This window comes from Passer montanus, unplaced genomic scaffold, assembly GCF_014805655.1.
Source record: "Passer montanus isolate IOZ18808 unplaced genomic scaffold, ASM1480565v1 scaffold89, whole genome shotgun sequence".
NCBI lineage: Eukaryota > Metazoa > Chordata > Aves > Passeriformes > Passeridae > Passer > Passer montanus.
Genome location: NW_024374256.1, coordinates 1,259,342 through 1,272,002, shown reverse-complemented (window position 1 = coordinate 1,272,002; position 12,661 = coordinate 1,259,342). Strand labels below are relative to the sequence as shown.

Below are 12,661 nucleotides of genomic sequence, written 5' to 3'. Positions count from 1 at the left end.
CCCAAAACTGAAATTCAGAATGAGGCACAGCCAGCCTGCCCCTCCTCACTGCCCAAAACTGAAATTCAGAATGAGGCACAGCCAGCCTGCCCCTCCTCACTGCTCACAGCACCCAAAACTGAAATTCAGAATGAGACATGGAAAAGAAGCAGCCAGCTTTGGTCTGCTCAGCAAAGCTGTTCCCCTCACGGCAATGCAGAGCTGCTGAGGGGCACACCTCGGGTGGGGGAGATTGGGAATTTTGGAGAAAATTCATCATAATTCCTTTCTGTGAGAGCACAAAAGAGGAATCATTTGACAGAGACATTTGAGCCCTGCAGGCTGAAGTGCCCCCAGCTCGTGGGACTGCTGGGCACTGGGAGCACTGCCCCAGCAGGAACATTCCAGAATGATGGCCAATGCCACTGCTCAGACCCTGCATTCCCACGTGAAAGGAGATGCTCCTCTGAGCAGGACACGACATCTCTGAGAGCACAATGCAGGAAGAGCAGTAATTTAGATTAAATGTCATGTCTTCCCTGCAGCTGAGCCTACATCTCCCAGTCCTGCCTTGTTTTAACACAAACCAGCCTCTCAACACAAATAAAGCTATTTTTTCTTAAATAAAAGTGTTTTTTTTAAAATAAAAGATCAAACACAGGCTCTTCCTTCCCACCCCAAAGGCTCCCAAGGGCAGAGCACCTGGTAGCAGCAGCAAAGGCCACAGCTCGTGCAGCAGTTGCTTCTTCCAACTTCTTCCTCTTCTTTTCTTCCATTAATTGTTTTTCTACAAAGGTTCGTGCCTCCTGCTCTGCCTTTAGCTTCTTCTCCAGCTGGCTGATCATTTGTTTGTCTTTTTGTTTCATCTGTACAGCGTTGTGCAATCTGCAGGGGGACAGGAGTGAGCTTAAAACCTGCCTGGGTTTGCCTCCCATGTTAGGACTATTATTATTATTATTTCTATTCACTACTATATATTAAATTATATAATTCTATTAATAATTATTAATATTGTTATTAATATTAATAATTATTGTAGTATTATTATTTTATTTACCATGAAAATCCCCCTTTGCAGCCCCCAGGACAATGTCACATACTTGTTCTAAATGACAATACAGCTGGCTTTGGCATTTACAAGTTATTATTGATCACAAAGACTTTAATATGGCACAGTTTGTAATCCCTTTTAATTGCTTTTTAATCACCTGAAGTTTTCTTTATACCCTTTTGAAGTTTTGAGGCTGCTTTGCCTTCCTCCCAATCCCAACCCACAGCAAAAATGAGTGAACAACTCCAGAGGGTGCAGGGGCATTTGGCCAACACTGACCCCACCACAACTGGGGCAGAGAAATCTCCAACTGGTGAACCAAACCCATCACACCAAGTGGGGCTTTCTGCCTGCTTTGACCTGAACCCACCACAGTTATAGATATAATAAATATATTTACTCCTTATTAAGCTTTATTTAACATGAAGAGTGAGCCCTGTTTCTGTCCCAGGCTGCAGGATGTGGCTGGGGGTATTCTGTCCCCATCTGTCAGAGCTGGGCAGCTCTCTCCTGTTCATTGGGCAGTTTTCTCTATCCCTTCCACACCCAATCCTCCCTCCAGGAGATATCTTCTGTTAACAGGTCATTAATTATTAATTATCTTCTGCTCATGGCCACGGAGTGTCCCTGCCTGGCTGATAAAATTCCATCATCCCACTGGGAGCTGCTCTGCCCAGGGGAGGAGCCAAGCATTCCTCCCTGGACACAATCTGGGATTTCAAACATTCCTCCTTGGACACAATCTGAGACACAATCTGGGATTTCAAACATTCCTCCTTGTTAGGACTCTATCCCTTCCACACCCAATCCCTGGATACAATCTGGGATTTCAAGCATTCCTCCCTGGACACAATCTGGGATTTCAAACGTTCCTACCTGGATACAATCTGGGTTTTCAAACATTCCTCCCTGGATAGAATCTGAGATTTCAAACATTCCTCCCTGGACACAATCTGAGAATTCAAGCATTCCTCCCTGGACACAATCTGAGAATTCAAGCATTCCTCCCTGGACACAATCTGAGAATTCAAGCATTCCTCCCTGGACACAATCTGAGAATTCAAGCATTCCTCCCTGGACACAATCTGAGAATTCAAGCATTCCTCCCTGGATAGAATCTGAGATTTCAAACATTCCTACCTGGATACAATCTGGGATTTTGGGACACCAGAGCAGCCCTTTCCCAGTGCATTTTCCTCTGCCCTGCCTTCCCAGAGGAGCAGCTTTCTCTCCCCTGCCCTGCATTCCCAGAGGAGCAGCTTTCTTCTCCCTTGCATTCCCAGAGGGAGAGCCACCCCGGGATGGCACAGCTGCCACCACCCTGAGGTGGCACTCCATCCTCATTTTCATCCCCAACACCGACCTGCCTGGATACAATCTGGGATTTCAAACATTCCTACCTGGATACAATCTGGGATTTTGGGACACCAGAGCAGCCCCTTCCCACTGCATTTCCCTCTGCCCTGCCTTCCCAGAGGAGCAGCTTTCTCTCCCCTGCCCTGCATTCCCAGAGGAGCAGCTTTCTTCTCCCTTGCATTCCCAGAGGGAGAGCCACCCCGGGATGGCACAGCTGCCACCACCCTGAGGTGGCACTCCATCCTCATTTTCATCCCCAACACCGACCTGTCCATCTCGGCCTGAGAGCCCCCTGCATCTCCACATTTCAACAACCCAGCGGGGCCAGGGGGTCCCACATCCAGGCCAGGGGAGGCTCCTGCCCCCCCGGCAGCCCCCCCAGGGCGGTGCCCACGTACTTGTTCTGCAGCAGCTCGTTCTCCTGGCGCAGCTGGCCCGTCTCGGCGCGCGCGCCGCGCTCGGCGGAGCTCAGCGAGCTCACCTGGCTGCGCAGCTCCTGCTCCACCTGCCTGCTGGCCTGCAGGTCAGCCTTCAGCTTCTTGATGTCCTGCTCCAGCCTGGGGGACAAATGACAGCACTGTGGTTGTAGCAGGGTGCTCCTTGTGGACCCAAGGAGCCCCGACGGAGGCAGGGATGATGCAGCTGACTCCACGTTCTCAGAGGTTCATTTATGACTTTAGAACTCCATATTATATATAAAAATACTATACTAAAAAATACAGAAAGGATACTTAATGAATGCTAAAAAGATAATAATGAAAAGTTTCCACAGCTTGGCCCTACTTGGCCAAAGAGTGAAAACAACTCACAGCAGAATCCAGTGAAACTATCACCTGTGGTAAACAATCTCCAAACATATTCCACACAGGAGGAGAAAATGAGATAAGAATTGTTATCCTTTTCTCTGAGGCCTCTCTCGCTGCTTTTCAGCTTCCCAGGGGGAAAAACCTGGGTGCAGGGATTTTTTCAGAGAATGTGAATGCCACACGAGTGAACAAATTACCCCTTGGCTCCTTAAAAAGGAAGAAAGTTTCTCTCCCCAGTTTAATAAAAAGATACCTCATAATTCCTTGGGGACTTCACCTCAAACTTAAGGATAACCAACTGACAGAAGCCAAAAGGTCCAGAATCACTTTTGTAGGGTATTTTTACCAAGAACAAAAGCCTCTTACCCCTGACTCAAGTTTTCTCTGCAAAGAGCTTTGTTATTTTGCCTTTTAATAAAACTTTTCTGTTTCTAACACTACCTCAAAACCCACCCTACTAATTTTATGCCATTGAGGTAGCTAGGCTATCTCCAGAGTAATAAATTCTCCTAAAACCTAACTCAAAGGAAAAAAAAAACAACCTATCACACCTTGGCTTTGCATTTTTCTGCCAGTTTTTGCACAGCTGTTTTGATGTGGTGCAGTTCATCCTTGCTTTTGGTAGAGTATAACCTGGCAGTTTGTGTGTGCACCCTGTAGCTTACAGAAATATTAATTATATTAATTGATAAATATATTAGACATATAGGGTAATTTGTATCCTGTATTAAATAATACAAGAATCATTTCTACTCTGTATTTGTAATCTGTATTAAAACACAGACTGTGGGATGTTAAGATACCTTTTTCATGAGGCATTTTCATTCTCTAACTCAGAGAATGATGTAAAATAATTAATGATTCCCCACATTTGTGGACTGTCTTACCTGAAAGACAAGGAAACAGGGACAAAAACCAGAACACCTACAGGAAGAATTTATGGACTCTTTGTTATCAGGGAGTGCAAAAACAACAGGATGGAGCGTAAAAACAACAAGAAGAAATAAAATATATTGATCTAATGACCAGTCAAAGGTTAAAACCAAGCAAGAAAATCCTTGAAACAACTCACAAGAGTGTTTGAATAATGTATAAAGCTCAGGAATATGTGTGTGCCCCTGTAAGGGAACAGTATATAGAGAATATTGTTTTACCCCAACATCACCAGTGCTGGATATTTGTCCCTTTTTAAACTTTTAAAAATTCTAAGGAGTGAACTTTGTTTTTCACACTGGCAAAGACAATTCCACAGGACACTTCCTGCCCCCTCACGCCAAGGCTCAGGCACATTGCATAAAATCAGAATAAACCTTGCACCATCTGCCAAACCCTCAAACCTGCAGCCTCCAAACAATCAACTCTCCCAGTTCTCTGGCTGTGTATTTAGAAAAGCTAAATAATCAGCTTTTCTCCAACTCCACACACACCTCAGAGCCTCCCCCAGGAATTCAGTGCCACGTGCTGAACACATCCCATGGAATGACATTTCCCCCGAGGTCTGAGAAGCCCCAAACCCGCAGAGATTTCACTCTGTCCACAAATGCTGAGTTTGATTTGCCAGCCAGAGCTGAGCTGTGAATTGTCACCTCGAGGTGTTGGTGTTTTCTTGCAGCACATGATGTGCATGCCGAGTAAGAGGATGTGTTAAGTCATCCCCAGCTCAGGAGTCAGTAAATTTAGTTTTAATTGCTCTTGAACACAGACCATCTGCTCTACACTTGAAATTGTAGCTTTGGAAAGTTCTTGAAGATTCATGTAATCTTTTTAATTAAAATATTGTTGAATAAAACACACGTTTTGGAGGAAAGGCACTCAGCTCGCTTTCATTTTCCCCCCACAAAGAAGGTTATTGATTCTTAGAATAAAAACACATCACAGGTGAATAATCAACCCTTTCCAAGTCTGTTACACACTTATTGAAAGCAAAACAGCCCAGCCATTCTCACACAATCCTCCTTTGCTCTGCCAGGTATTGATTTGAGAGTTTTTAAGTGTCCATAAAGAAGATGAAGGTGGTTTTATTTCCTAGGCTTGCATTCTGGATTGGTGGCAGTGGGACATGAAGAGCAGGAGAACATTCACAAAAGCCAAAAAGAGCTGCCCTCAGTGACACTCAGCAGATGAATGGCTGCAGCCTTCTGATTTCTTAATGAAACATTTTTGGGTTTCAGGGCAGGGAAATCTCAGCCTAAAAGGCACTGAGAGATGAGCAGGGAGAACATCCCGTGCCACTGCCTGCAGAGGGGCAGTGTGGAATCCCCAAGGCTGTGGAAATCCAGAGAGGGGGGTTTGTAACAGCAAAAAGAGCCCAGAGAGGTGAGGGGGGGAACGAGGAGCCAGAGCAGCCCCAGAGGAGCAGGGCTGGGCTGGGACACCTCAGCCCACTCCAGCCCCAGCCCCTCCTGCCTCTCCAGCCCCATGGAAGTGCCCTCCCAGCAAGATTAACTCCTTCAGTGCTCTAGAAATGGTCAAAAGCACCCTCAGAAGGAAGAAAAAAAATCAATTTACAGGCACAAAGCAAATACCCACCTCAAAGGGAAGTGCACAAATCACTTCAACGCCTGGTGCTCTGCTGAGGGAAAGAATTTGCAAATCTGACCAAATATTCCAACCTCAGCCCCAAAATGGGAAGAGCAGCAGCTGGCTTTGGGTGAGTGGTGCCACCCTGTGCAGTGTGAAATGATGGACAGGGCAGTTATTGGGCAAAGAAATCAGAGTTTTGTTTCATCTGCCAAAAAAGCAGCAGCCCAGTGTTTTAGAGAGAGCAAATGCTTTAATGAAAGAGAGCAAGAAGCTGTAGGAACCACCACCAGACTGGGCTGTGCAAACAGCTGATGGGTTTTAATCCAGGTTTTCACAAACAGGTGGAAAAATGCTGTTTCAATAGAGGAATGCACCTGAATGCCACTTGACACTGACCCAGAAACAACCTCAATATCCATGCCTACAGTGGAGTGATAACTGAAGATAAGAGCTGTAAATAGCTTCTACCTGTAGCTCAGACTGTGCCAACCTCAGAGATTTCTTTGGATTTATTTTGGGTCTTGAGCATTCCAGGAACAGAAACCCTGAGCAGATAAGGCCTGACCAGCTCTGAGGGGCTGGCACAGGACAGGCTGAAGTTGTGGTTTTGGCAGGGCTGTGGAGCCATCTGGCTGCTGGCACTCCTGCACCTGAGTGGGGCTGGAACAGAGCTCAGGATGCTGGGGAGCAGCAGAGATGAGGCCACGGGCACAGCCCTCCCTGCTGTGGCCTTGGAATTTGGGAATTTGTGGGGTCAGGGCTCAGGGAGGGTGGAACACCCATGAGACATCCCCCAAAGGGGCCAGACAAAAACCAACACAGAGAATTCCTCTCTGTCAGTGCCACACAGAACCACTGGAAACTGCTTTGTCAGTGGGCTTGTTTGGAGTGAGGTTTTACAGTGGGATTTCAGCAGGTTTTAATTACCCCTTTTCATTACATTGAAGGTTTTGCTGCAGCTTGAAACAGCAGAGCAGAGAAAAATCTGTTTTCTGCCAATTACAGAGCAAATACAGGCTCCTGTCTCCCTAAAACCAGGGGGAGATCAAAATCCACCATCATGCAAAGGCTTCCTGGGTGGTTTTGTCCCAATTAGGCAGACACAAGTTCATTAAGGAGACAGAAGAAGGGAGTTACCCCTCAGAGCCACAGGTGCTCCCTGCCCTGTCCCAGAGGTCACCTCTGCCACCAGGACATTAACAGCACTCCAAAACAAAAGCACATCAAGGTAAACCAACACCAAGGTATAAAAAAATATAAAATATATATATAAATAATAAAATATTAAAAAATCCCTGCTGCAAGCAGGGAGCAGGGCAGGGAGGCCTCTCCCCCCTGGAACAGCCTGCACTGCTGCTGCAGTGATAAATGACCCCTAAAGCAGCACTTTTCACATTATTGTTATTCTTGCTCTCATTTCATTTGCTGCTTAAGTCACTTATTTCCTGGCTTATTGGAGAAAGTTATTTACAGAGGAGGGGGAGCAAAGGAAACCTGAGTTCTGGAAGATGTTTTTCCCTCGCTCTGACACAAACCTGCTTTTAAACGAGGCTTTAGTTGCAGATTAGGTTGTGCTGTTTATACAAGCGAGGTCAATTCCTTCAGTTCGGCATTCTGTGACTGCAGATTTACCCATTTCCTTGGCTGAGCACCACCTCCTGCCACTCCCTGCCAGGAGAATTCATCAGGGATCACCTCGGAGAGGGAATATTCTCCCAAACGCCTCGGGGGAGATGGATGGATGAACCTAAAGACATCCCAATTCAGCTTTAACGCTCCCCAGCACTGACGGCTGGCTGCTCAGTTCACTCCATCCCATAATCACCTGGCAACTGCACTCGAATGAAACACAGCTTATAGAAAAATTATCATTTTAAAGTACCCACAGAGCCCTGAGATGCTCTCCAAAAGCCTGGCACCAGCAGAAGCTGGCAGTGAAGCTGCTTTTTGAGGTGTCCCTGCTGGGACTGACAGGCTCTCCCTGCAGCTCCTGGGAGCAGCTTTCACTCCCCAAAAGCCAGGAATCCCAGAAAACCACAGGAATCCCAGAAAACCACAGGAATCCCAGAAAACCAGGACTCTGCCCTTCCTGCTGCTGCCATTTCCAAAGGCTGCTCTGCTCCTGAGCTCTCTGCTGCCTGGGGAAGGGGCTGCAGGAGGGCTTGGCTCCCCCACTCCTCATTCCCATTCCCAATCCTGATTTTCTGTTCTGTGCTCGCCTTCCTGGGGCAGGAAAGCTTGGCCATGACCCCCCTGCAGCTGACACAGGAAACCTTCTGCTGCTTTAATGCCACTGCAGGCAGGGGGCTGAGCAGGAGGCACCAGCCCCTCTCTGCCCAAATGTCACAATATTGGCACCAAATCCACATCAAAACCTCCCAGTCTGTCCCTGCAGGTAACACCATTTTAGGAAAGTGAAATAAGCTGTGGCAGAGCAGCTTTTTGCTTCACCAAGAATTTTCCCAGTCCAACTGCCAGAAGATGTCCTCGTTATCTGTGGGAATAATTAGTACATGAGACAGCTTGTTCATCAGCTCGTGTGCCAAAGGCAGGACCTCTGTGGATACAGACAGTTCTGCCAAGCTGCCCTGCCAGGTTTTTGTGTGCTTCCAGTGCAGGGATTTTTAAGGGTGCTGAAAGGCAGAGGCAGATCATGGGTTTTGCAGCGTAATGTGGAATAAACAACAACAAAATTAATTCTGCAGCAATTACAGCTTGGGCTTGTTCCATATATTGGGGCTGTAAATCTGTTTCACCTCAGGAATGCCAGTGAAATGGTAGAAGAGATGAATTTGCTCTGCACCTCCTGACAAACAGCAGAGTGCAAAGGGACACAGGCTGATCCCAAATGGATCCCTGTGGCCCCATGGCCAGGGAGCTGGGGAAGGAGCACTCACACCACAGCCTCAGGGATAAAGGGCTTGACAAGCTCCCCCACGCTGACCCCAAATGGTTCCCTCCAGTGGCCCCATGGCCAGGGAGCTGGGGAAGGAGCACTCACACCACAGCCTCAGGGATAAAGGGCTTGACAAGCTCCAGAAGATTCCAGAACCCTCAGGAGATGTCTCAGCAAACCCCAGATGTTCCTGAGCCTCTGGAACCCCTCAGCTCCAGTAAGAATTAACAATCCCCAGGGATGGGCATCAGGAAGTTCCTCTCCACAAAACCAAGCACTCAGGCCCTGACATTGCAGCAGACACAGCAAAAAGAAAAGCTGAGCTTCAAATAAGAGCATGTATAAAATATTTGCATAAACCTTAACTAGCAGGACTCCTCCAGATGGATCACATCAAACATTTCCAAGTTAACAACTCTGTAAAACTCCTGCTCTCCAAAACCTCCTGATCTTGAGTGTCTCCAGCCCTGCTAATCCCAACCCAGCAGCAGAAGGAATATTTCACATTTGCTGCTGGTTGCTCAGCCCAGGGCCACCAGCTGTGGACACAAAAGGAAAGCAGCTCGGGTCTGCCATCCTGCTGGACACCCCGGCAGGAAAAGCAGCTTTATTTGGAAGCTGAGCAGGTCTGAGCTGAGTCTGAACAAATGCAGGACTTCACTCAGCCCTCTCCAGGCTCCAGCAGCAATGCAGGCTGAAAGTTTAATAACAGGAATGAGTAACACTCCTGGAAGTGGAAAAAATGATGAACAAATGCCTGCAACTCCAGGGATGGGATAACTGACAAGGTTAAAAGACAAAAAGCACCATGAATTTTTAAATTTGAGTGCATCCATCCCATCCAATTTGTCAGGTGAGTTTATGCTCCCACTGGTGTGGGAGTTGCACGGGCAGGCTGAGCAGAAACAAGATTTCAGGAATGATCCCAGGCAGCAGCTGGGAGCAGGAGCCTGGGCTTTGGGGCTCCTGGGCTGCCTGCACAGGGACATCAGGGACAACAAACAGCTCCAGGGGATTTGTGGCACATCTCCACAGCCACACAGCCCAAAAACAGTTCTCTGAAGGAGCTCAATTCCCTCGGAGGGCAGAGTGAGGCCCTTCTGTGTTCTGTGTCCTTCCCCAGCGAGTCCCAGGAGCTGCAATCCCCTCAGGACAGGACCTGTTTTGTTGCAGACTCATTTCTGTGTTCCAAAACTCACCGTGGGCAATTAGTGAGCACCTGCTCTAAGCTCCAACACCAGGATTTCACCAGGAAACTGAAGCTTTAAACACACCAGTTGAACTCTCATCCCTTCCCTTCCCTCTGCTCAAGGCTGAGCAATGTTTGCAACTGCAGCAGACTGAGCTGGCCCTTCAAGAGGGAGCAAATAAAGCTCATCAGGAGGGCAGAGCCTGGGGCTGGGGACAGCCAGGCAGGCCTGGAGCAGCTCTGCTGAAGGCAGAGCCTCTGCAGCCCATCCATCCTGTCACAGATCCCACTGCCTGCCTTCTGAACCTCACACAGCTTCTCTACAGACACCAGGTATCAATTAGTCCAGGTGTTTAATTGGCAGGGGTATGTCAGTCAAGGTAGAGTGATTATCAGAGGGGAAAATAATATTTCCATTGAAGTGATTGTGTTCCCACAGCACAAATCCTCAGAGATAAAAGCCCAATTATCAAAGGTACCTGCAGGGAAAACAAGCCTGACCTGCCAATTAAGCTGGCCACCACGGATTTGGTGGAATAAGAGACACAGGCCAGGTGGAAAATGCTGGAGAAGGGCAGAATTGTGGAACAGTTTTTGTTCCAGACATCCATCATTCCTCCATGCACAGTCACACCACTTTCCTCACTGGGGCCTTTCCTGGCAGCACGTGCCAACCAACACCATCTGTGCCAGGGTGAGCCCTGCTCTGTCCCACAGCTTGCCACGTGTGAAGCTGGCACTTGTCCATGCTGACACATTCCCAGGGCTGAGAGCAGAGCTGAGCTCAGCCCCACACCAGCTCCCTGCACGCTTGGAATTAGAGATTAAAGCAAAAGCCAAACACTTCAAAGGAAAAACAAAACCAAAGCACCTGTTCAGGCAGCAAGAAACCCCAGGGAACTCCCTGCAGAGGCAAGGCTGCTCCACAGAAGGGACACAGGAGCTGATTTGCTCAGCTTTGCCTCCTGCCTTCCACCAGAGTGTTCCTGGTGCCTCACAACAGAGCAGTGAGGCAGGGGAGCAGCAATCCTGAGCCAGAAATGAAGCAATCTGCTGCAGGCTGCACGTCAAACAAAAAGCAGGAACGCAGCTCCACACATCTCCTGGAGATCCTCTCCCACCACTGCACAATTCTGGCTTCTCTACGTGACCACAAAGGACATTTTGATAAAAAACCCCCGAGTCCTGATGGAGCAAGGCAGGAGGAGACAAGGCTCAGGCCCAACTTACCTTACCAGTGCATCTGGTTTGCTTAGCTGGTTATTAGGAATACAGTTTTCCATTAAGTCCTTGTGTGTGCTCGGGCTCTTGTTGGCACATTTCTGTTTTTTCTCATTTTTAGAGGATGAGGAGGGGATGCTCCCGTTGCTTGCACTGTGGCTGCGGGGTGAGGAGTTCACAACCCCACTGACATTTTTGTAATTTTTGGACGAGGCAGTGCATGAGTCCTCTTTTAAGAGGTTTTCTGTACTTCCTACAAGATCGTTATTTAATCTTTTACTATTGATATGGTTTTCCATATATTCAATTTCTTGTATTTTAGAGTCTACAGGTTGCAAAATGTTGTTGTTTATTCCAAGGTTGTGTTTCTTTGCATCCTTGTCCTTTTCTTTCCCTTTTTCTCGATATTCCAGCTCTGGCAACGTTGCAGAGATTTTTTTATTGGCTGGAATGCCTCCATTGTGCTGCAGGAGTATTGAGGAATCCATATCAGATAATCCTTTGGCTGCTGCAACACCAAAGTGGAAAAAAAAAACCAAGTTAGTTCATTAAATCCATCAATACCATGCCACAGAAAGAAAAAATCATTATGGACACATCCATCATTCCTGCAGGAAACTCTCAGGATTGGAGACTCTACAAAAGAGAATCCAAAGTCACCTATTTTAAGGCTTTTTGCCTCATTTCAGGCAGGAAAGAGAGATTTAAGAATAAATACTAGAGCCTCACACAACACTGACTGAGCAGAACTGAGGCCATAATTCCCTTTTCCTGTCACATTAACCACTCCAGAGTGACTCCATTCCTGCCCCTCTGAGCTCACCACACCCCCAAACAGAGGCAGCTCCTCCTCAGCACGTAAAAAACACTTAAATCATCATTTTCCCTCACTACAGCAGAGAGGGGAGCACACATGAAGGGATAACTTGCCTTCCTCTGCCTCCCTCTCTTGCCTCTGCAGCATCTGCTGCTCTGGGGGCAGCGCCTGCTGCAGGAGCTGCATGTAGAACTCGTTCTCCTTCTGCACCTCCTTCTGCTTCCTCAAACGCATCTTGTAGCTGACGTAACTTTTAAAGCCAAAGCCCAAAGTCACAACAGGGTAGCCAATGCTAAGGAGGGAAAAAAATAAAGCAATATTGTGAATCAAACTGTAGCCATGATAGCAAATTAATCACACAATTCACATTGTGAACCATGTCCACATAAAGTGATTGATAAAGTGGTTTTTGCTGTTGCACAGGAGCTTTCAAGAAATGCTTGGGATATCCACACTGCAGATTCCTGCCAGCACAGAAAGGTGGCACTGGGGCCTTGTTTACACACATTTCTCATGGAATATTTGTGAGGAAACACTGAAGAGCCAAGCCCTGAACCCAAATAAAAGCCCTGATAATTCATTTTCCTGGTGAAATAAAGGTTAATAGGACAAGGACAGAGAAGCACTCACCAGTGTGCTGCAAATGGACGACAAAGGTCCACATGGAAGTTTTTTAAATCTTTAAATCTAATGGCTGCTTCAATATAAACAAAAAGTATCCACAGTGATACTGTTGGTAAGCACACACCTCTTTCTGTGGAGAGAAGGGAAACAGAGGCACCTCAGGGACACAGATCAGGCAAAAAGTTATTTTTACATTTCA

At 47.3% G+C, this 12,661-nt stretch overlaps 1 protein-coding gene across 7 annotated transcripts in view; it reads right to left on the bottom strand.

Annotated features, from left to right (window-relative positions):
- The window catches only part of MACO1 (macoilin 1), a 31,540-nt gene that overhangs the window by 8,359 nt on the left and 10,520 nt on the right, over positions 1-12,661 (bottom strand). For 3 of the 7 annotated variants that reach the window (XM_039733696.1, XM_039733691.1, XM_039733690.1), the window contains exons 4-7: positions 12,469-12,592; positions 11,952-12,130; positions 11,031-11,529; positions 2,892-2,943 (exon numbers count right to left, since the gene is read on the bottom strand). In XM_039733696.1, the coding sequence (XP_039589630.1) occupies positions 2,892-2,943; positions 11,031-11,529; positions 11,952-12,130; positions 12,469-12,592 (854 nt within the window). Of the gene's footprint in view, positions 1-681; positions 865-2,784; positions 2,944-11,030; positions 11,530-11,951; positions 12,131-12,468; positions 12,593-12,661 lie in introns of all 7 variants that reach the window. The other 4 variants (XM_039733693.1, XM_039733689.1, XM_039733694.1 and 1 more) reach the window with 2 other exon arrangements.